Source organism: Leptonychotes weddellii, chromosome 5 (genome assembly GCF_054177405.1).
Source record: "Leptonychotes weddellii isolate Sample4059 chromosome 5, ASM5417740v2, whole genome shotgun sequence".
In the NCBI taxonomy this organism is placed as follows: domain Eukaryota; kingdom Metazoa; phylum Chordata; class Mammalia; order Carnivora; family Phocidae; genus Leptonychotes; species Leptonychotes weddellii.
In genome coordinates this window covers 15,006,753-15,026,704 of record NC_138373.1, presented here as the reverse complement: position 1 = coordinate 15,026,704, position 19,952 = coordinate 15,006,753, and the positions used below count along the sequence as shown (strand labels likewise).

At 46.7% G+C, this 19,952-nt stretch overlaps 1 protein-coding gene and 1 non-coding gene across 2 annotated transcripts in view; both read left to right on the top strand.

Annotated features, from left to right (window-relative positions):
• Positions 1 to 10,284: 10,284 nt before the first annotated feature.
• SRCAP (Snf2 related CREBBP activator protein) overlaps positions 10,285 to 19,952 on the top strand; it is a 31,227-nt gene continuing 21,559 nt past the window's right edge. Inside the window, exons 1-13 of the mRNA XM_081819698.1 lie at positions 10,285 to 10,385; positions 10,946 to 11,019; positions 11,620 to 11,882; positions 13,064 to 13,315; positions 15,208 to 15,393; positions 15,642 to 15,782; positions 16,968 to 17,190; positions 17,306 to 17,583; positions 18,225 to 18,315; positions 18,456 to 18,545; positions 19,047 to 19,235; positions 19,321 to 19,652; positions 19,756 to 19,933. Of these exons, the coding sequence (XP_081675824.1) occupies positions 11,829 to 11,882; positions 13,064 to 13,315; positions 15,208 to 15,393; positions 15,642 to 15,782; positions 16,968 to 17,190; positions 17,306 to 17,583; positions 18,225 to 18,315; positions 18,456 to 18,545; positions 19,047 to 19,235; positions 19,321 to 19,652; positions 19,756 to 19,933 (2,014 nt within the window). The 5' untranslated portion in view covers positions 10,285 to 10,385; positions 10,946 to 11,019; positions 11,620 to 11,828. The remainder of the gene's footprint in view (positions 10,386 to 10,945; positions 11,020 to 11,619; positions 11,883 to 13,063; positions 13,316 to 15,207; positions 15,394 to 15,641; positions 15,783 to 16,967; positions 17,191 to 17,305; positions 17,584 to 18,224; positions 18,316 to 18,455; positions 18,546 to 19,046; positions 19,236 to 19,320; positions 19,653 to 19,755; positions 19,934 to 19,952) is intronic.
• LOC115938524 (small nucleolar RNA SNORA30/SNORA37 family) lies at positions 18,006 to 18,134 on the top strand. Its single transcript, XR_004073609.1, has one exon. It is a non-coding gene; the product is annotated as a small nucleolar RNA SNORA30/SNORA37 family (small nucleolar RNA).

The window sequence follows — 19,952 nt, the reverse complement described above, 5'->3', positions numbered from 1 at the left end:
TGGCACTTCTCAGACCTGGATCTGACAGGCTGTCCTGCACGGCAGTTAAGGGCACGGCGGTGAGTCAGTCTTTCTGGGTTTAAGCCCCTGCTCTGCTGGTTGCTTTCCAGCTGTGTCACTTGGGGCAAGTTACTTAACCATCCTTTCTACCGTCTGTAAAACGGGGATGACAATCTACTTTAATTGGGTTATTTTTAAAAATATTTTATTTATTTATTTGACAAAGAGAGAGAGCAAGAGAGCAGATACAAGCAGGGGGAGTGGGAGAGGGAGAAGCACGCTTCCTGCGGAGCAGGGAGCCCGATGTGGGGCTCGATCCCCGGACCCTGGGATCATGACCTGAGCCGAAGGCAGACGCTTAACAACTGAGCCACCCAGGCGCCCTAATTGGGTTATTGTGAGAATTAAATGAGTTAATCCATGTGAAAACATAGGCTGGTGTTTAGTGTTTGTCACTATTACAGTTTTTGAGAGAATTTTTTTTGTAAGATTTTATTTATTTGACAGAGAGAGACAGAGCGAGAGAGAGAACACAAGCAGGGGGAGTGGGAGAGGGAGAAGCAGGCTTCCCACCGAGCAGGAAGCCTGATGCGGGGCTTGATCCCAGGACCCTGGGATCATGACCTGAGCCGAAGGCAGACGCTTAACCGACTGAGCCACCCAGGCGCCCCCTCTATCATACTGTCTTATGCTTGTTCTCATGTCACACCCATTGGAATGGAACCTGCGAAAGAGCTGGGACTTCGGGGAGGGGGAGAGAGACTGGCCGCAGGAAGACCTGTTAGGAGGTTGGCCAGGGCTCTAGAACTTTGATTTGCTAGGAGGGTCAGGAGCAGCTGGCTGGTTGGTAGAGAGCAGGAGGCTAGAGGACTTGACAGCTTGAAGCTTCATTTGCATAGCACTTTACACAAGACTGAGAAAAGAGCAATTGTCCATATCAAAGAATGGAGTGGGGAGGCAATGGAGATAGTGGGGTGAGGAAGGGGGACTAAAGTCCCAGCAGTCCCAGGGCGCCTGGCTGGCTCAGTCGGTAAATAAAGTCCCAGCAGTCCCAACAAGCCAGTTCTTGGTACTGTCACTGATTTTGAGTCATCAAGGGCTAAGGATCAAGTGTGGGGCTGGAGAGAAATAGAATATAGAAATATTGGGGCGCCTGGGTGGCTCAGTCGGTTAAGCATCTGCCTTCAGCTTGGGTCATGATCCCAGGATCCTGGGATGGAGCCCTGTTGGGCTCTCTGCTCAGAGGGGAGTCTGCTTCTCCCTCTCCTTCTCACACTCCCCCCGCTTGTACTCTCTCTCTCTCTCAAATCTTTGTTTATTTGAGAGAGCATGAGCAGGGGGAGCGACAGGCAGAGGGATCTGGGATCATGACCCAAGCTGAAGGCAGATGCTTTTTTTTTTTTTTTAAAGATTTTATTTATTTATTTGACAGAGAAAGACACAGCGAGAGAGGGAACACAAACGGGGAGTGGGAGAGGGAGAAGCAGACTCCCCGCCGAGCAGGGAGCCCGATGCGGGACTCGATCCAGGGACTCCAGGATCATGACCTGAGCCGAAGGCAGTCGCTTAACCAACTGAGCCACCCGGGCGCCCGAAGACAGATGCTTAACCAAATGAACCACCCAGGTGCCCCAAGAATACAGAAATCTTTAAGATGTAATGGACAAGGCTTGGTGGCCGGATGTGGGGCATGAAGGAAAGGGAGGGTGATGGCTTCGTTTCTAGTTTAAGCAGCTGGGGGGATGGTGGTGCCATCTACTCAGAGCAACTGGGAGGTCTGGAGGAATCCAGGAGTTAGACTGATTGGAACACAAGCTCTGAGCTGGGGGAAAATGCTTGGCTCTAGAGATGGTAATTGGAATGCACAATGAAATCATGACAAAATGCCTTTTTCTTCTGAGATCCCTTTCAGCAAATTACCAGAAATGTTTATATGCAAATGCTTTCTGGTTGCAGACGGGGTTTCTCCACTTCATCTAGACCGTTCTATAACCCCCAGATACTTCTAGCAACGGAGGGTCCCTGTAAAGAAGGGGTCCAGAAGCTTAAACTTCCTTAGCTTCAGGGTATCTGCCTCTGCCCTTGTGGATGTGTTGGATGAGAGAAGGCAATTGCGGGAAGAATCTTGAGGAATGCCTACAATTGATGGACGGGTCCAGGAGAAGTGGCCTGTGAGGGAGACTGAGAAGGGGCATCCAGGGAGGTAGGAGGTAGGAGGAGACTGGGAAAGGCTTCACAGAAGGCAAGAAGAATGGCTGTTTAGAGGATCATTATCACTAGCAATCAACTGCCAAGTTCTGCTAACGCTTCCTCTGCAATGTCTCTCCCTCTAACTCCACTGCCACCTCCTGGCCAATAGTCCTCATTACAACTGCTCGGGCTTCTCTAATTCCAGCCTCTAGTGGAGCCTGGACCATGCCCATCCCTCCTCAACAACTCTCAGGAGCTCCCTGTCACCTCCAAACTAATCCCACTATCCAGCCTGGAATGCTGAACCTTTGGCCACCTGGTTCCAGGTGACTTATCTATCTCAATCTGCTCCCTCATAAAGAAGATAAGCTGATCTATTCACTATCCCCGCAACCCTCAACCTTTTGTGGCTGGGTCATCTTCCTGAATTGCCCACCCTTCACGCCTAAATTTTTCAAGGTCAGGCTCAAATGACATCTTATCTAGGAAGTCCTCCCTGATGCCCAGTGGATCGGATCTGACCCTTGACCACCTTCTCTTGTGACATCAAAACACTGCCCTGATTTTCACAAGCTCACAGATCACCCCCAATGAGACTAAATTCTTGAGAGTAGAGACTGTCATCTTCTCTGCTGTCTCTCTCATTTTACCCAGTACAGGGCCAGACACTCAGTGGGCAGAGGAAATGCTGGTCAGGAGAGAACACCCACTACCACCCAAATGTAGGAACAAGAAGTCACAGATTCAACTACCCCCAGGAGCCAGACAAATATGACAAATGCACAAAGTTACCCAGTGCAAGACAATTAGGAATGGTGGGGCCTATGGCAAGTAGGAGACTTCATTCTTCTGTCTAAAGTATTAATTACACTCAGAACATTAAAACACTCTGTAAAGCATATCTGAAAACTAAAATTGACCTGAAGAGTCATGAGTTTGAGACTCTGAAATATGGGTCCAAAGTACACCCCTCTATTTAGGCAGTTCTTTAGAGCTTTCAAAGCAATTTTACATCAGCAACTCTGTCTCCCTTATACATGTGAGAAAAGTGAGGTTCAGAGAAGTGAGGTACTTCTTTTTTTCTTAAGATTTTATTTATTTTTTGACAAAGAGAGAGACAGCAAGAGAGGTAACCCAAGCAGGGGGAGTGGGAGAGGGAGAAGCAGGCTTCCTGCTGAGCAGGGAGCCTGATGTGGGGCTTGATCCCAGGACCCTGGGATCATGACCTGAGCCGAACGCAGACGCTTAATGACTGAGCCACCCAGGCGCCCTGAAGTGAGGTACTTCTTAAGATGACATAGCAAGGAATTAGTAGGACAAGGCTAGGTCCAACCCATTTGGACTCTGGCCTGGCTTCCTGTCTTCTGAAGGTGATGGGAAGAGGGTCTAAAAAGATGGGCATCATTCACATTTTAGAAACTAAGGCTATTTTTTTTAAAGATTTTATTTATTTATTTGACAGAGAGAGAGACACAGAGAGAGAGGGAACATAAGCAGGGGGAGTGGGAGAGGGAGAATCGGGCTTCCCGCGGAGCAGGGAGCCCGATGCGGGGCTCGATCCCAGGACCCTGGGATCATGACCTGAGCCGAAGGCAGACGCTTAACGACTGAGCCACCCAGGCACCCCACTAAGGCTATTTTTTAGGGCAATATTACATTCACAGCATTGAGGGGAAGGTACAGAGATTTATTATACACATCTGGTCCCCACACATGCAGAGTCTCTCTATGATCAACATCCTTCACGATAGTGGGACATTTGTTACAATTGATGAACCTACATTGACACAGTCTAATCACGCGAAGTCCATGATTTACACCTTAGTTAACTGTTGGTATTGTACATTTTATGGGTTTAAAAAAATGTATGACAACATGTATCCACCATTAGAGTATCATAGAGAGAATTTTCTGCCCTAAAAATCCTCTGTCCTCTCCTCCTATTCATCACTCCCCCACTGACCCCTGGCAACAACTGATCTTCTTAGTCTCCATAGTTTTGCCTTTTCCAGAATGTCATAGAGTTGGAATGATACAGTTTGTAGCCTTTTCAGATTGGCTTCTTTCACTTGATAATATGCATTTAAGTTTCCTCCATGTTTCTCTCTCTCTCTCTTTTTTTAGAGAGGGAATCGGGGGTAGAAGGGGCAGAGTGAGAGGGGGAGAGAGAATCTTAAGCAGGCTCCACATCCAGCACAGAGCCCAGTGCGGGGCTTGATCTCAGAACCCTGAGGTCATGACCTGAGCCAAACTCAAGAGTTGGATGCTTAACTGACTGAGCCAACCAGGTGCCCCTCCTCCATGTTTCTCTGTGGCTCAATAGCTCATTCTTTTTAGTGCTGAATAGTATTTCACTGTCTGGATGTATCACAGTTTATCCATTCACCTACTGAAGGCCACCTTGGCTGCTCCCAAGTTCTGGCAATTATGAATAAAACTGCTATAAACATCTATTTGCAGATTTTTGTGTGGATATAAGTTTTTTTTTTAACTCCTTTGGGAATTAAAAGGAGTGTGATCGGGGCGCCTGGGTGGCTCAGTTGGTTAAGCGACTGCCTTCGGCTCAGGTCATGATCCCAGGGTCCTGGGATCGAGTCCCACATCGGGTTCCCGGCTCAGCGGGGAGCCTGCTTCTCCCTCTGACCCTCTCCTCTCTCATGCTGTTTCTCTCTCGCTCTCTCTCCAATAAATAAATAAATAAAATCTTTAAAAAAAAAAAAGGAGTGTGATCGCTGGATTGTATGGTTAAGAGTATGTTTACTTTTGTAAGAAACCACCAAACCATCTTCCAAAGTGGCTGTACCATTCCCACCAGCAATGAATGAGAGTTCCCATTGTTCCACATCCTTGTTGGCATTTGGTGTTGTCAGTATTCTAAATTTTGGTCATTCTAATAGATGTGTAGTGGTATCTCACTGTTGTTTTAATTGGCATTTCCCTGATGACACATGACGTGGAACGTCTTTTCATACGTTCATGTGCCATCTGTATGTCTTCTTTGGTGAGGTGTTTGCTAGGGTCTTTGGCCCATTTTTTAATCAGGTTGTTTTCTTATTGAGTTTTAACAGTTCTTTGAATATTTTGAATAACAGTCCTTTATCAGATGTCTTTTGTAAATATTCTCTCCCATTCTGTGGCTTGTCTTCTCATTCTCTTCACAGTGTCTTTCACAGAGAAGTTTTTAATTTTTTTTAAGATTTTATTTATTTATTTGACAGAGAGAGACACAGTGAGAGAGGGAACACAAGCCAGGGGCATGGGAGAGGGAGAAACAGGCTTTCCGCAGAGCAGGGAGCCCAATTCGGGGCTCGATCCCAGGAACCTGGGATCATGACCTGAGCCGTAGGCAGACACTTAACAACTGAGCCACCCAGGCTCCCCAGAAATGTTTAATTTTAATGAGATCCAGATTACCAATTATTTCTTATATGGACCATCCTTTTGGTATTGTTTCTAAAAAGGCATCAACACCACTGTCAAGGTCATCTAGGTTTTCTCCTATGTTATCTTCTAGGTGTTTCACAGTTTTGCTCTGTACATTTAGGTCTGTGCCCCATTTTGAGTTAACTTTTGTGATGGGTGTAAGGTCTGTGTCTAGGTTAATATTTTTGCTTGTGCATGTCCAGTTGTTCTAGTTCCACTTGTTGAAAAGAGTATTTTTGCTCCATTGTATTACATTTGCTCCTTTGTCAAGATCAGTTGACCATATCAATATGGGTCTACTTCTGGGCTCTCTATTGATCTATTTGTTCCATTGATCTATTTGTCTATTCTTTTGCCAGTATCACGCTGTCTTGATTACTGCAGCTTTACAGTAAGTCTTGAAGTCAGGTAGTATCAGTCTTCCAACTTTGTTCTCCTTCAATGTTTTGGCTATTCTGGCTCTTCTGCTTCTCAGTATAAACTTTAGAATCAGCTTATTGATATTCACAAAATAACTTGCTGCGATTTTTATTGGGATTGCACAGAATCTATAAATCAAGTTGGGAAGAATGGACATCTTGACAATATTCAGTCTTCATCACTCACTTTTGATTCAACTGAAATTTAATTTGTCAAATGGAACAATCTCCTTTTCACAGGATTGTTTGAAATGTTTTTCATTGTTCAGTAACTACCTAGAATACTGTAAACCCTGTGTCAATGTCCCTGCTCTCAGGCAGCTTATCTTTTAGAGGGGAAGGGAACAGACGATAAACAAGCATACAAATAAATTAGTGATTTCAAATAAGTGTTGTGAAGAAAGCATGGAATAGGGAGTGACTGGCAGTGAAAGGGCTATTTAATACCAGGGAACTTCCCCGAGGAGGCAACATTTGAACTGAGACCTTCACGAAAAGGGAGAGCTAAGGAAAAACTTTCAGAGGAAACAACAAAAATGAAGGCTCTGGAAGCAGAAAAGAACTTGATGGATGGTTTGAAGAAGGGCGTGGTGGCTTCAGTACAGTGAACAAGGGGTAAATGAAGTTTTAAAAAAAAGTAGACAGGGGTCATAGCCTGTAGGATATTTATTTTTAAAATTTAAGTATAAAATACATGCTTTGAGGTACACAAAGTACACAAATTTTAAGTACACAGCTCAATGAATGTTTACATCTGTATATACCCATGGAAATGACCTCATCCAGATCAAGATAGAGAACATCGGTCAGCAAACATTTTTTGGTAAAGCACCAGACAGAAAATAGTTTAGGCTTTGTGGGCCTAGGGCCTGTGTTGCAACTACTCAGCTCTAGTACTGTAGTAGGGAAGCAGCCAGATGCCATGTAAATCAGTGGGTACATTTCTAGTAGAGCCCTGTGGCTCTTCCCAGGTAAAATCTGTCTCTCAATGGTTATTTTTATTTTTATCACCTGCTCTTGCACTTTATATAAATGGGATTATATATATTCTCTTGTGCCTGGCTTCTTCAGCTCAACATGTCTGTCCTGTGGAGACTTTAAGTCATGATACATAATTTGGGTTTTTATTTAAGTGAATTAAGATGCCATTTGGGGGGGTCATAGGTGTGAGAGCAACATGATCTGATTTATATGTAAAGGTCACTCTGGTTGCTATGTGGAGAATGGAGTAGAGAAACAGGAGTGGATGTGGGAAACCCAGTCAGGGGTAATCCAAGCAAGAGATAATGGTGACTGGCTCAAGGGTGATAGTCATGGAAATAGAAGAGAGTTTTGGGGTTTATTTTCAGTTTGAGCTCATGAATCCCATACCAGTTATTTTTGTTTTTAACCAAGTATTATAATACAAGTAGTTCACACTAATAAATTTCCTGAATAATCTTTCTGAGACTGGCTTAGTGGATTTTCATGTATAAACCATGTTCCTATCCTCAAGGGGTTAATACTACTTTTTGGGGTGGAGGGGACAGACCACGAATCCAGATATAATGCAATCAGTGCTTTATGAAACCCCGGAGGCTATGGGAGCCAACAGTGTGAAAACCAGCCTAGGTGTGGTCAAAGGAGAGAGATCACCTGGGGGTTGTCACCCTTGAGCTGAATTTTGAAGGAAGAATAACTGAAAAAGGATGAAAAGGTTTATGGGAAGGCCAAGAGATGTGAGATCTCTTGGAAGCCCAGTGTGGTTCTTTTTTTTTTTTTTTAAGATTTTATTTATTCATTTGAGACACAGAGATATATATATAGAGAGAGAGCATGAGCAGTGGGAGAAGCAGAGGAAGAGGGAGAAGCAGACTCCCCGCTGAGCCAGGAGCCCAACGCGGGGCTGGATCCCAGGACCCTGGGATCATGACCTGAGCCGAAGGCAGACCCTTAACCATCTGAGCCACCCAGGTGCCCCGCTCAGTGTGGTTCTATGCTGGGGTCTCAGAAATATGTAAGCTTGGTATAAAAAAAAAAAAAAAAAAGACTGAACTGGCCCTAAATGGATAGGCATTCAACCACTTTTTCAATCAAACAATCTGTCCTGGGTGCTTTTGTATGCCTTGAGGCCCCAGCATAGGCCAGAGGTAGCAAACTGGCAACCTGTGGCTGAATTTGACCCTTTTGGCTGGCAGGGTGACCACTGGAACAGTGGTTTGAACAGTGGCTGTTCTTGCGGGACAGAGCCTATAGTCTCCAGTCCCTCATGTTTCTCACCTGACCCTCTTCATTTTATTTATATTACCTTCCTAGGTATTTGAGTTTTCTTTCTTTATTTACATTTATTTTCTTAATAAAGTATAAGGAACATACAATGTTATGTTAGTTTCACGGGTACACGTTTTTGAGTTTTCAACCCTGATCTTTGCTCTAAGAAAAACAGATCTTCAAATCAGTGACACCGAGAGAAGGATCAACTCTTTGAGTAAACCAGGTAAGAACTAAACTGAGTGGATGAAGAGGACCTGAATGAGAACTTTATCAGGGCTTCCTAACCTGACTTTAGTTGGTAAATTTTGCCTGTGTATCCTTGTGATTTAGACTGCTTGGCTATGAATCCTGCCTTTGGGCTCTGTCACTGGTTAATCTATGAGCTTCAATTCATTTGTAAAATGGAGCTTGTTGGGATTAAAAGAATTAGTGCACAAAGTGATCTCAGTAGAAGGTAACTGTTGTTATTCTTTTCTGGGGTGAGGCATCTCAAAGGAGTTCTTAACCTAGAAAGTTGGCCAACAAATGGCATATAGGTGCTTGGGAGCTATCGGGAATAACTCCCTTGTGTAAAACGAAGCAGCTCTCTATGTAAGTGGACTGCCGTGGGGAATCCAGAGGCCCAGGCTCTACTGCTAACTTGCTGAAAGGACCTGACAAATTGCTTTAGCTTTCCGGGTGATGTATTAAAAAACGGTGGACTAGTCCGATTTGGTAGTCGCAAAGCAGCTCCAGGAGCACTTTCGCTGGTGGAGGATAAAGACGCTCTGCCGCCGGGCAAGCACGGAGTCTCCGAGAGGACTACATCACCCAGTCTGCTTTGCGCTTCAGGCAGCGCCCTACGCTAGCACGCGAGCCTCCCCGTTCCCCCAACCTCCAGTTACTGTCTCTCGCGAGAGGACGGGCCGCGCCGGCGGTAGCGATAGTGAGCTGTGGTGGTGGTGCTGGTGGTGGTGGTGGCGGCCGAGACGGCGGCGGCCATTTTGGTGGGGCCTCGGAAGCGGCGGCGGCGGTTCGCTGAGAGTAGCGTCTTCCATTTTTCCCACCCACCGCCCGCATCTCTTGTGCCGTGAGAGGAGGCAGTGGAAGCAAGGCGGTGGCAGTAGCCACGGGCCCCAGGGGAATTTAAAGGCCGCGAAGGCGGCAGCCAAGAGGGGGCCCTCCCCCCTCCTCGGCGGGAGGGGGGGTGGTGCGCACGCCCCCGAGGACGCAGGTAAGGAGAGGGAGACAAGATGGCGGACGCTCCACAGTTCCCCCTCCCCTGACGGGTGACTGCGCGCGCATCTTTCCGCCACCGCCTCTCCTCCCACCTTCCCGGGGTGCTGCGCGCGCACCTTCGGCCGGGGCCCCGGGGCCGGTGCGCGAGGCTGTCGGCGCGAGCCCATAGAGACAGGCTGAGGGGGGCCAGGCTGGCCAGCACAGGGCCCGGGCGCATCTCCTCTCCCCTCCCGCCCGTCTGCGCACGCGTGCCTGAGCGAGCGAGCGAGCCCTGAGAGGACGGACCCAGGTGCGCTCCTGCCCGCCCACCAACCCCATTCCCCCCCCCCCAAGGGGCGCGCGGGAAGAGGAAGGGGGGCGTGGGACGAGGAGTCGGGGCGCGCGCCCACCATATCCAGTCAGTAACCAGGACCTGGCGGCACGAACCCTCCCTTATGTCAGCCCTTCGCGGTCTGGTGGTGGGGGGCTCCCTGACGGGTAGGGATGAGAGACTTCCCAGCCTGCGACCCTTGTGTGCGTGGGTTTGGGCTCTGGCGGGAGCCCCCGGGCGGTGCGCGCAGCCGGCTCTCTCCACTTCCAGGCGCGCACGCGCGGGCCCCTCCCCCAGTCTGTCGCGCACGTTGGGTGGGGTGGGAGTTTAGGAGGGGGCGGGGCTAGTTTAGGGTTAGTGGCAACTTGGGGCAGAGGTCAGGGGTCACGCCGGGTCAGTCTGTTGGAAGGAGTTGGGAGAGAGCGGTGAAGCGGGGGAGTCAAGAGTTCAGGCGTCTTGGATTCTGGTTAGCTCGGGTCCTGTGAATCTGTTGTGGAGGAAGGAGTGAATCAAAGGCTGCACCGTGGTGAAGGAATTTCCTTAAACACTGGGGAAACACTTCCGGGCCTTTGGTGGGTTTACCCCACCTGTTTCCGGGGCATGGTTCTTTGCTGAGCGGTCTTTCTCACTTTGGACTTCTCTTCTAATGTCTCCTGCTGCAGTTCTTGGGTTTGGGGAAGTGTCTCATGGCTCAGGTATAGGAGTTACAGGGCCCTGCCCAGAGAGGAAGGGTGGATTCTCCTGTGATTTTGTGCAGCCCTCACTGCAAAGGAGAGCCAACATCTTTGAGCTTCTGGATGTGACAGCTCTTTTTGCTTTATTTGCTCTCCATTCAGTGGTTGGAGCCTTTTACACTTCAGCTTTTTAAACTTTTTTTTTTTTTGCTTTACTTCAGTGCTTCTCCTCCAGCCAGAATCTCAGGTCTCTAGGGAATTTTGTTTTTGAAAAACATGATTTGCTTTTATTTTTCTGAAATGCGAGCTTTTCTTATTACTGTAACTCTCTTCTTTTCAACCTTTGATTTGGGTATACTTAAAAGCCTCAAAAGTTGTTGTAAAGAAGGCTTTGATAGGTGTTGGTAAATGTGGATTGGTTCCTCACTGCTGTTTTCCTGCCCTTCTGTTTGTTTCAGGCGTGATTTCCCTCAGTACGGCGGCACCGTGGAAGTACAGACTTTCACAGGGGGTGTGGTCTCAGCTCACACAGGTGAGGGTTCAGATACTGTTTTGTGTACTAATGCTAATGGGAGAGATGTTTGAGATAAACAATGAGGGAAATTATAAGTCAGTATTTTTGGTTTGATAATGGTGCAAGAACAAAACTAGACATGTGGATAGAGAAAGGTCTGATCACCCTGGTTCTCCCAAGGAGAGTAACATGTTCTCCATGGATTTGGCATCAGACTACCTGAGTTTCAGTCTGTCAGTTCCTTACTGTGTGACCTTATGCAAGGCATTTAGGTCTCTGTGTGTGCTGACTTTCTAACTTATAAAATAGAGAAAGTATTAGAATGCATGCTTCATTTAGGTTAGGGATATTTTCTGTCTCTATCCTTACTATATAGAAAAAACTGAATAAACATTTATTAAGGTGTGAAAAGTACCTGACTTGCAGGGTAGGTGTGAGGATTATAGAACATATCAAGTCGGTGCTTAGTAAAGTATGGCACATAGTGGAAGCTTAGGAAATGTAGGCTATAATCATTGTTCATTATCTTTATTCTTTAACATTGTTCTTGTTTTTTTTTTTTTTAAAGATTCATTAATCTTTTTAAATTCCATTTTTACTCTTTTTACCCTATTTTAGGTGCTCCAGAGGCCGGTGGACCTGAGCGGAGGCTGGGACGCCCTAGTGGGCCCCGGGCCCTGGAAGGCGGGTCCCGGTGGCCGGTGGCCCAGAATGAGGCCAGCTCCCAGCATGCCCTGCAGCCGGACGCCAGCCCCTCGGCCAGCAGCAGTGGTGATAACGACCCAGTCATTCTTCAGGCGTCCAAAGAGGAGCCTGGGAGTGGGACCATGCAGAGCAGCCCCTCCCCTGCTCACCCTCAGCTCCCAATCCTGCAGGCACAGGTTTGAAAGTGGGGAGGGTTCCTTCTCTGTTTCTGCTTTGTGGACTGTTGGGTCTGAGGCAGAAGAAATGTGGCAAGTTTTAGCCACATATCCATGATTCTAGCTGTCTGTGTTTAGAAAATTTTTGGTGCTCAGGTTGAGCATCAGTCCTATTAGATACTCACATTCTTTTTGACATTAATATAATACTGATCATTAAGAGTGTCGAAACTTCTTGTTACCTGAAAAAGGTTCAGTTAGGCCAGGTTGGAAATGGAGGTTGGGACAACATGCTCCTAAACTGTGAGGTTTGAGAATAGCTCAGTTCCTTTAGGAATTGGAGCAACATAAGCATTATGGATGGTGTGTAGTGTTGATACTTTTCTTATACTAAGGAAGTGTAAGAGTAGAAAAAATGTGGCTTTTGAGAGTATACCTATACATAGGTTTGCAAAGAGTAGGCTTTTGACTGGTATGGATTTGATACTTACAATTTTCCTGAGCAGCTGGGGAATTTTGTGACATACAGTCTTTTGTCATTTAACTGAGGTAGGAATTTCAGTGGCACACCTGTGAGGATAGTGTGCTGAGTGGTTTTTATGAGTTTCTTCACTGTCCACATTCAAGTGAGACTTTGTTCTCTATTTATTATTGTTTGTTCAGTACTTTGTAAAGTAATAGGTGAGTATTTGAGAGCAGTGACCAACCCCACACCCCTTCCTGCCTTCCTAGTAAAAGAAACTACCAAGATTGATGAAGAACATAAAGAGGTTTAAGTGATCTTGGTGGTAGTCATTGTTGCTTTCTGAATTTGGTGATAACTCAAATTTACTCTAATAGGTGAATCTGCCATACTTGCTGTGTAAAAGAAGGAAGAATAGGGAGTTGTTTATGTGAGTGGAATTCTTGAGTTTCTGAAAGGATCGTTAGCATTTGAAATCACATGCTATGGTATTATTCTTGAATTTGGGAACTGTGTAAATGTCAGGTTACAACTCTTCTTGCATGCCAAGCATCTCTAAACTTGGGTCTCTTACCTTGAACACCTCATCAAAACATTACCCAAAAATTTGTGTTTATAAAAACAAGGTTGATCATTTACTCCGGAGTTTTTTTTCCTTGTAAGATAGAATGAAATAATATGATGAGAACTTCTCATGGTGCTAAGCATTCATTTTATCTATCATTTTCCGTTTTTCTAGATGGTGTCGGACGGCATGACAGGCAGCAATCCTGTGTCCCCTGCCTCATCCAGTTCCCCAGCCTCTAGTGGGGCAGGCGGCATCTCCCCCCAGCATATAGCTCAAGATTCCTCTCTGGATGGACCTCCAGGGCCCCCAGATAGTGCCACAGTGCCCCTGGAGGGGCTCAGCTTACCCCAGGCTGCTGACCTGGCTAACAAGGGCCCAAAGTGGGAGAAGAGCCATGCTGAGATTGCAGAGCAGGCCAAGCATGTACGTATTGGGAAGGCCTGTGAGGATTCTTCTTTCCTCAACTTCTAAGTCCCATGAGCATTTTACATTTCTTTCCTTGTGGATTTAGAGTATAGGCTGTGCCTTAACATGTCTTGAGCAAGTTGCTTGATCTCTGAGCCTCCTTTTCTATAAGGTAGACGTGGTGTAGTAGTCTATAGACTGTTGTGAGGTCTAAGTTAAAGGAGAAAATAGACATGAAAGTGCTTTGTAAACCGGTAAACTTAATATTTACTGGTTTCTACTTCTCATTTCTATCCTCTAGCCTCTGTTGCCTTACCCAGTGGTTAAGTGTGGTCCCTGGACCAGCAGCATTGGCATCACCTGGGAAGTTTGTTAGAAATGCAAGTTTTTTCGTACCCCTCTTCCACCTATCCATTTAAAGCTCGAGGGTGGGGCTCAGCAATCTGTCTTAAAAAGTACTCCAGATGATTTTTTTTTTTTTTTTTTAGATTTTGTTTATTTGAGAGAGAGAATGATCAAGGAGAGCAGCAGAGGGAGAGGGAGAAGCAGACTCCCCGCTGAGCAGGGAGCCTGATGTGGGGCTCGATCCCAGGATTCTGGGATCATGACCTGAGCCGAAGGCAGATGCTTAACTGACTAAGCCACCCAGGCACCCCACTCCTGATGATTCTGATGCATGCTTAAATTTGAGAGCCATTGGTCTAATACCCTTGTCTTGATTTTTTTTCTTCACCGTCAGGTTATTTAGTTCCCTGTGTCATCTATGGCTGTTATTTCCTCTGATTTAGTTTTTGTCAGGAGAGAACAAGAATAATGAAGGCAGTTTTCTTGAGTTTGTTTGTTTTTAAAGATTATTTTAGGAGCATCTGAGTGGCTCAGTCAGTTAAGCATCTGCCTTCAGCTTGGGTCATGATCCCAGGGTCCTGGGATCGAGCCCTGCATCAGGCTCCCTGCTCAACGGGGAGTCTGCTTCTCCCTCTCCCTCTGCCCCTCTCCCCCCACTTATGCACGCTAGCTCTCTCTATCTCAAATAATTAAAATCTTAAAAAAAAAAAAAAAGATTTATTTATTTTAGAGAGAAAATGGCGGGGGCGGGCAGAGGGACAGGGATAGGGAGAAAAGCCGAGTGGGGAGTCTGACGGGGGCTGGATCCCACAACCTTGAGATCATGATCTGAGCAGAAATCAAGAGTCCAGTGCTCAACTGACTGAGCCACTAGGCACCCCAGTTGTCTTGAGTTTTTAAGTCACTTTTGTTGATTTCAAATGCTTTTACTTTCCTGCTTATGAAATTCAACCTTTATAAAAACGTGTTATCTTTTGTCATACTATTGTTTAATCTTTTTATGTATAACTTCCCAGTATTTTTACCAAAATGTACGTTTTTATAAAATATACATTTCTTTGTAAAAACAAATCAGATTGTATACGTTGGGCTTTATATTTCTAAGCATGAACATACTTTTTCTCAAGCAGAATTCGACAGTGATGAAGATCCTTTGTATCCGGTATATAAGGAAGGGTACACTCCCTGCTTCTCTGGAGGCTTCCCTTGGAATATGTTTTCCTCAGTCCTTGCTATGTTCACGGGGCATGGAGATTGAGTGAAATAATGGAAAGAACATGAAATCTGGTGTCTGGAGTCATTAGACCTATTTTTAATTCCCAGCTCTTATTACTTCCTGGTTGTGTGATCTCAAGTAAATCACTTAATCTCCCTGATCTTTTTTTTTTCCTCACTTGAAAAGGTTATAATACCTACTTACTCGCAGGATTGGTATGTGGACTTAAGACACATAAAACACTCAGTCCAGACAGTGCCTATATATAATCAGTGCCCAGGAATTCAGCTGTGTTCATGAGGTAGCATATATGTGCAGAAACTTGATTGACCTAGCTCTTCCTCGTTAGGAGGCTGAGATTGAGACTCGGATTGCTGAGCTGCGGAAGGAGGGTTTTTGGTCACTGAAGAGGCTGCCTAAAGTGCCCGAGCCTCCCCGCCCCAAAGGCCACTGGGACTATCTTTGTGAGGAGATGCAGTGGCTCTCTGCTGACTTTGCTCAGGAGCGACGTTGGAAACGGGGTGTGGCCCGTAAGGTATGTCAGCAACTGGACCTACCTTCCATATTTCTTTTCCAGGTTTCCTTTTCCTTCATAAGTGAGTTGGTTTGAAGGGAACCAAACAAAACAAACAGTATAGGGTGCTTATTAATGCCCATAGTCTCAGGAGGCAAGCTCTGACTTCTCAGATTTCTTGGACTTGATTATTCTCTTTGCTCTTGATTTGAGGAGGGAGTAGGAGACTGGCCTTGGAGTGTTTTCACTCTGGTTCCTTATTCCCACAGGTGGTGCGCATGGTCATCCGGCACCACGAGGAGCAACGGCAGAAAGAGGAACGGGCTCGGAGAGAAGAGCAGGCCAAGCTACGCCGAATCGCCTCTACCATGGCCAAGGATGTCAGGCAGTTCTGGAGCAATGTGGAGAAGGTAGGTGGCAGGAATTGGGAAAGGGAAATGCCTTAGGTTTGCTTAGTGGATAGCATGGTAGCAGGAATGATCAAAACATCTTGAGAGAATGAATATTCTAATTTCAGGCAACTTTAGTGACACTTCTGTTGTGCATTGGATCTCTCTAGCATTGAGTGCTGTGAAGAAGAAAGAAATACAGTGGAAAAATACGGTCCTGCCTTTGGGGATTGTTAATAGGACTTCTTGATTCCTCTAGGCCATCCGTCCTCTGCAGGGCATTCAGCATGCTTTTCCTAAAACCTTTCAGTGCCATTTACTTGTTTAAATACCATCGAAGTTCTTAGTAATCAAATTGTTCTCATATATTAAGTTTTATTTCTCAAGTACCACCTGGTTTCTGTCTGTATTTTCAGTCTTGTCTCCTGTCAGTTCCTTTTTTTTCTACTTCAAATATTTTTTTTGCACATCCCTGGTAACTTACCCATGTTCTTTCTGCTGCCAGGAATGCCTTTTTCCACATGCCCACTTAGGGAACACCTACTTAGTCTTTAAGATTCAGCCCCAGATACATTTGTAAATCTTTCCCTGCTGTCTGAAATTAAACTGGCTTTTCTCTTACCTGTCCTCCCTTTGTGCTTTCCTCAGAAGCACTTTTAAGGTCATTTAGTTTTTTCTCTCTTGAAAAGCCAGTGAAGGGGCGCCTGGGTGGCTCAGTCGTTAAGCGTCTGCCTTCGGCTCAGGTCATGATCCCAGGGTCCTGGGTTCAAGCCCCACATCCGGCTCCCTGCTTGGCAGGAAGCCTGCTTCTCCCTCTCCTATTCCCCCATTTGTGTTCCTGCTCTCGCTAACTCTTTTTCTGTGTCAAATAAATAAATAAAATCTTAAAAAAAAAAAAGCCAGTCAAGAGGCTAGCACAGAGGAAGTTTCTCTAAATGTTGGGTAAAAGAGTACGTGAATAAAAGATTATCTTAGGGTGCCTGGGTGGCTCAGTTGGTTAAGCAACTGCCTTCGGCTCAGGTCATGATTCTGGAGTCCCAGGATCGAGTCCCGCATCGGGCTTCCCACTCAGCGGGGAGTCTGCTTCTCCCTCTGACCCTCTCCGCTCTCATGCTCTCTCTCTCCCATTCTCTTTCTCAGATAAATAAACCTAAAAAAATAAGTAAAATATTATCTTAGTGACCCATCTATTTCATGCTATGGCAGGTGGTGCAATTCAAGCAACAGTCCCGGCTTGAGGAAAAGCGTAAAAAAGCTCTGGACCTGCACCTGGACTTCATTGTGGGGCAAACTGAAAAGTACTCAGACCTTTTATCTCAGAGCCTCAACCAGCCGCTAGCATCCAGCAAAGCTGGCTCTTCCCCCTGCCTTGGCTCTTCCTCAGCTGCCTCTAGTCCTCCACCCCCGGTTTCCCGGCTGGACGATGAAGGTGTGTGTCCTCTTTGGCTCTGTTACTCTTCCTCATGTACCCTTTCCAGAGCTGAAAACCCACCCTGTGGCTTGCAGGGCCCCGTGGACTTTGTGACCTTGTTCTCCTGCTATAGATGGGGACTTCCAACCCCAAGAGGAGGAGGAAGAGGATGATGAGGAGACGATTGAGGTTGAAGAACAACAGGAAGGCAACGATGCAGAGACCCAGAGGCGTGAGATTGAACTGCTTCGACGTGAGGGAGAATTGCCATTGGAAGAGCTGCTCCGTTCCCTCCCCCCTCAGCTGCTAGGAGGGCCTTCCAGCCCCTCGAGAACCCCCTCATCTCGTGACAGTGACACCCGAGATGGGCCTGAAGAAGGTGGTGAAGAAGAGCCCTCTCAGGTGTTACAGGTATAGGGAGAATGGGTAGAGGGAGGACTCAGTGGGTGCAGAGGTAGAGGTTCAAGGACTGATTTCTGATTTATAAGGTTGGTTGTGGTGTTGAGGAGTTCTCCCTGGTTAAGGGCAGTTGGCTCTCATTTAGGGATGGATAGGGAAGAATCTGAGTTTGGGGAAAGTTGCATTCTGAGGTGGGTAGTTTCTGATGCGGTACTGGAAGAGCGTATTGTACTCTACTCTTTAATTGCTATGTGGCCTTGAAAAAAATACTTAAATCTGGTTCTTGCCATTTTTGTGAAATGGTCCTAATACTCCCTATTGGTTTGTTGGTTTGGAGCTGGGATGATAATCTTGAAGTGTTTTCTGGACTAAGCTGTCTCTTTCTCATATGTCTGAGTGTGTGGGGATGGTGCTGGGGGGCCTGTGTTTCTTATCTAGCACTTTCACAGATCCTCCTCCAGGCAGTGGGGCCAGGATTTGGTAGCTGGTGCTGAAAGAAAACCCTTGGTTGCATCCTTGCCCTGGGACTGTGCCAGTGGCAGCTGTCACTCAGTGGGACAGAGAGACTGTTCTGTGACATCGTATTCAACATCGTACCTTTCTCTTGCTGCTGTAACCTTAGGTCTTCTCCCTTTTCATCCTTTGCCATACAGGTGAAGCCCCCACCCTCTGTCACACAGCGAAACAAACAGCCTTGGCATCCAGATGAGGATGATGAAGAGTTCACTGCCAATGAGGATGAAGGTCAGGCTTGTTCTCTTTATCCTATTGCCCCTTTCCTTTTAAATTACCTGGACCTAACATTTCATGCTTTCTCCTCTCCTCAACTTGGACTGGGTCCTCTGATTCTGTTCCCATTGATTTTGCTTCATTCTCTTTCCTAGCGGAGGATGAAGAGGATACTATAGCAGCTGAGGAGCAGTTGGAAGGGGAGGTGGATCATGCCATGGAGCTGAGCGAGTTGGCTCGAGAAGGTGACATTCACCAGACGTTTACTGAGCATCCGCTTGGTGTCTCTTCTGTGCAGAATGCCAGGGATAAAGAGATGAATAAGACACTTTTTATCCCCGTTGGAGGAACTCCAGGTCTAATGACAAAGACAAATGTAAACAAATAATTATAAATAGAATGTGATGACTGGTTACGATGGAAGTTTGAACAAAGTGATACAACAGCTTAGTGGAGCTAACGTAAGAAGGATGTTGGCCATGTTTGACTTGTACCTTAAAGAGAGGTTTAGTTTGATATTACCCTTCCCAGTGGAAGGCAGCATCATCCACAGTTCTAGCCCAGGCTGTGGGCTTGGCTGTAGTGCCTGGTGCTGAAAGCAAACTCTTCTGTCTCCCTTCAGACATAAGCCCAGTAGTGTCTGTAGAAACCTGGATAAAATGAGCTGGCACCACTCAGACCTCTCCTTCTCCTTTACCCCCTTTCCCTTGAAGCACCCGGAAGCTTATCCGCTGTTCCTTCTCCAGGTGAGCTATCTATGGAGGAGCTCTTGCAGCAGTACGCGGGAGCCTATGCTTCTGATGCCTCTGCCCCAGGCTCTGGGAGTAGTGAAGAGGAAGACGAAGATGAGGTTGAGGCTAACAGCTCTGACTGTGAACCAGAGGGGGCCCTGGAAGCCGAAGAGGCTCCTCAAGAGGATAGTAGCAGTCAGTCAGGTGAATGTGTGGTCCTGGGCACACCGGAGGGGAGACACTGGGGGAGTAGGTATGGTGAGCGCTAAGCCTTGGTCTTGTGCTTTAGAATCTGCTGAGGAGCAGAGCGAGGAAGAGGAAGATGAGCGTTCAGAGGAGGAAGAAACAAGCGGCAGTTCAGAATCAGAGGAATCGGAGTCTGATGAGTCTGAGGAGTCTCGATCACAGAGCCAAGCAGAGGAGGAGGAGGAGGAGGAAGACGATGACTTTGGGGTGGAGTACTTGCTTGCCCGGGATGAAGAGCAGAGTGAGGCAGATGGAGGCAGTGGACCTCCCACCCCAGGACCTGCCACTACTCTAGGCCCTAAGAAGGAAATTAGTGACATTGCTGCGGCAGCTGAAAGTCTTCAGCCCAAGGGTTATACCTTGGCCACCACGCAGGTAACCCCAGACACCAACTTCTGCTTTCTCATGTCTTGACTTTTTTGTTGCTCAGTGACTAGTGCCTCATTTCTCCTGTGATACCTCTCTTCCTCCCTACCAGGTGAAGACTCCCATCCCCCTGCTCCTGCGGGGCCAGCTCCGGGAGTACCAACACATTGGGCTGGACTGGCTGGTTACTATGTATGAGAAGAAGCTTAATGGTATTCTTGCTGACGAGATGGGGCTAGGCAAGACAATCCAGACCATCTCCCTTCTTGCCCACTTGGCCTGTGAAAAAGGTAACGAGGCAGGGCCGTC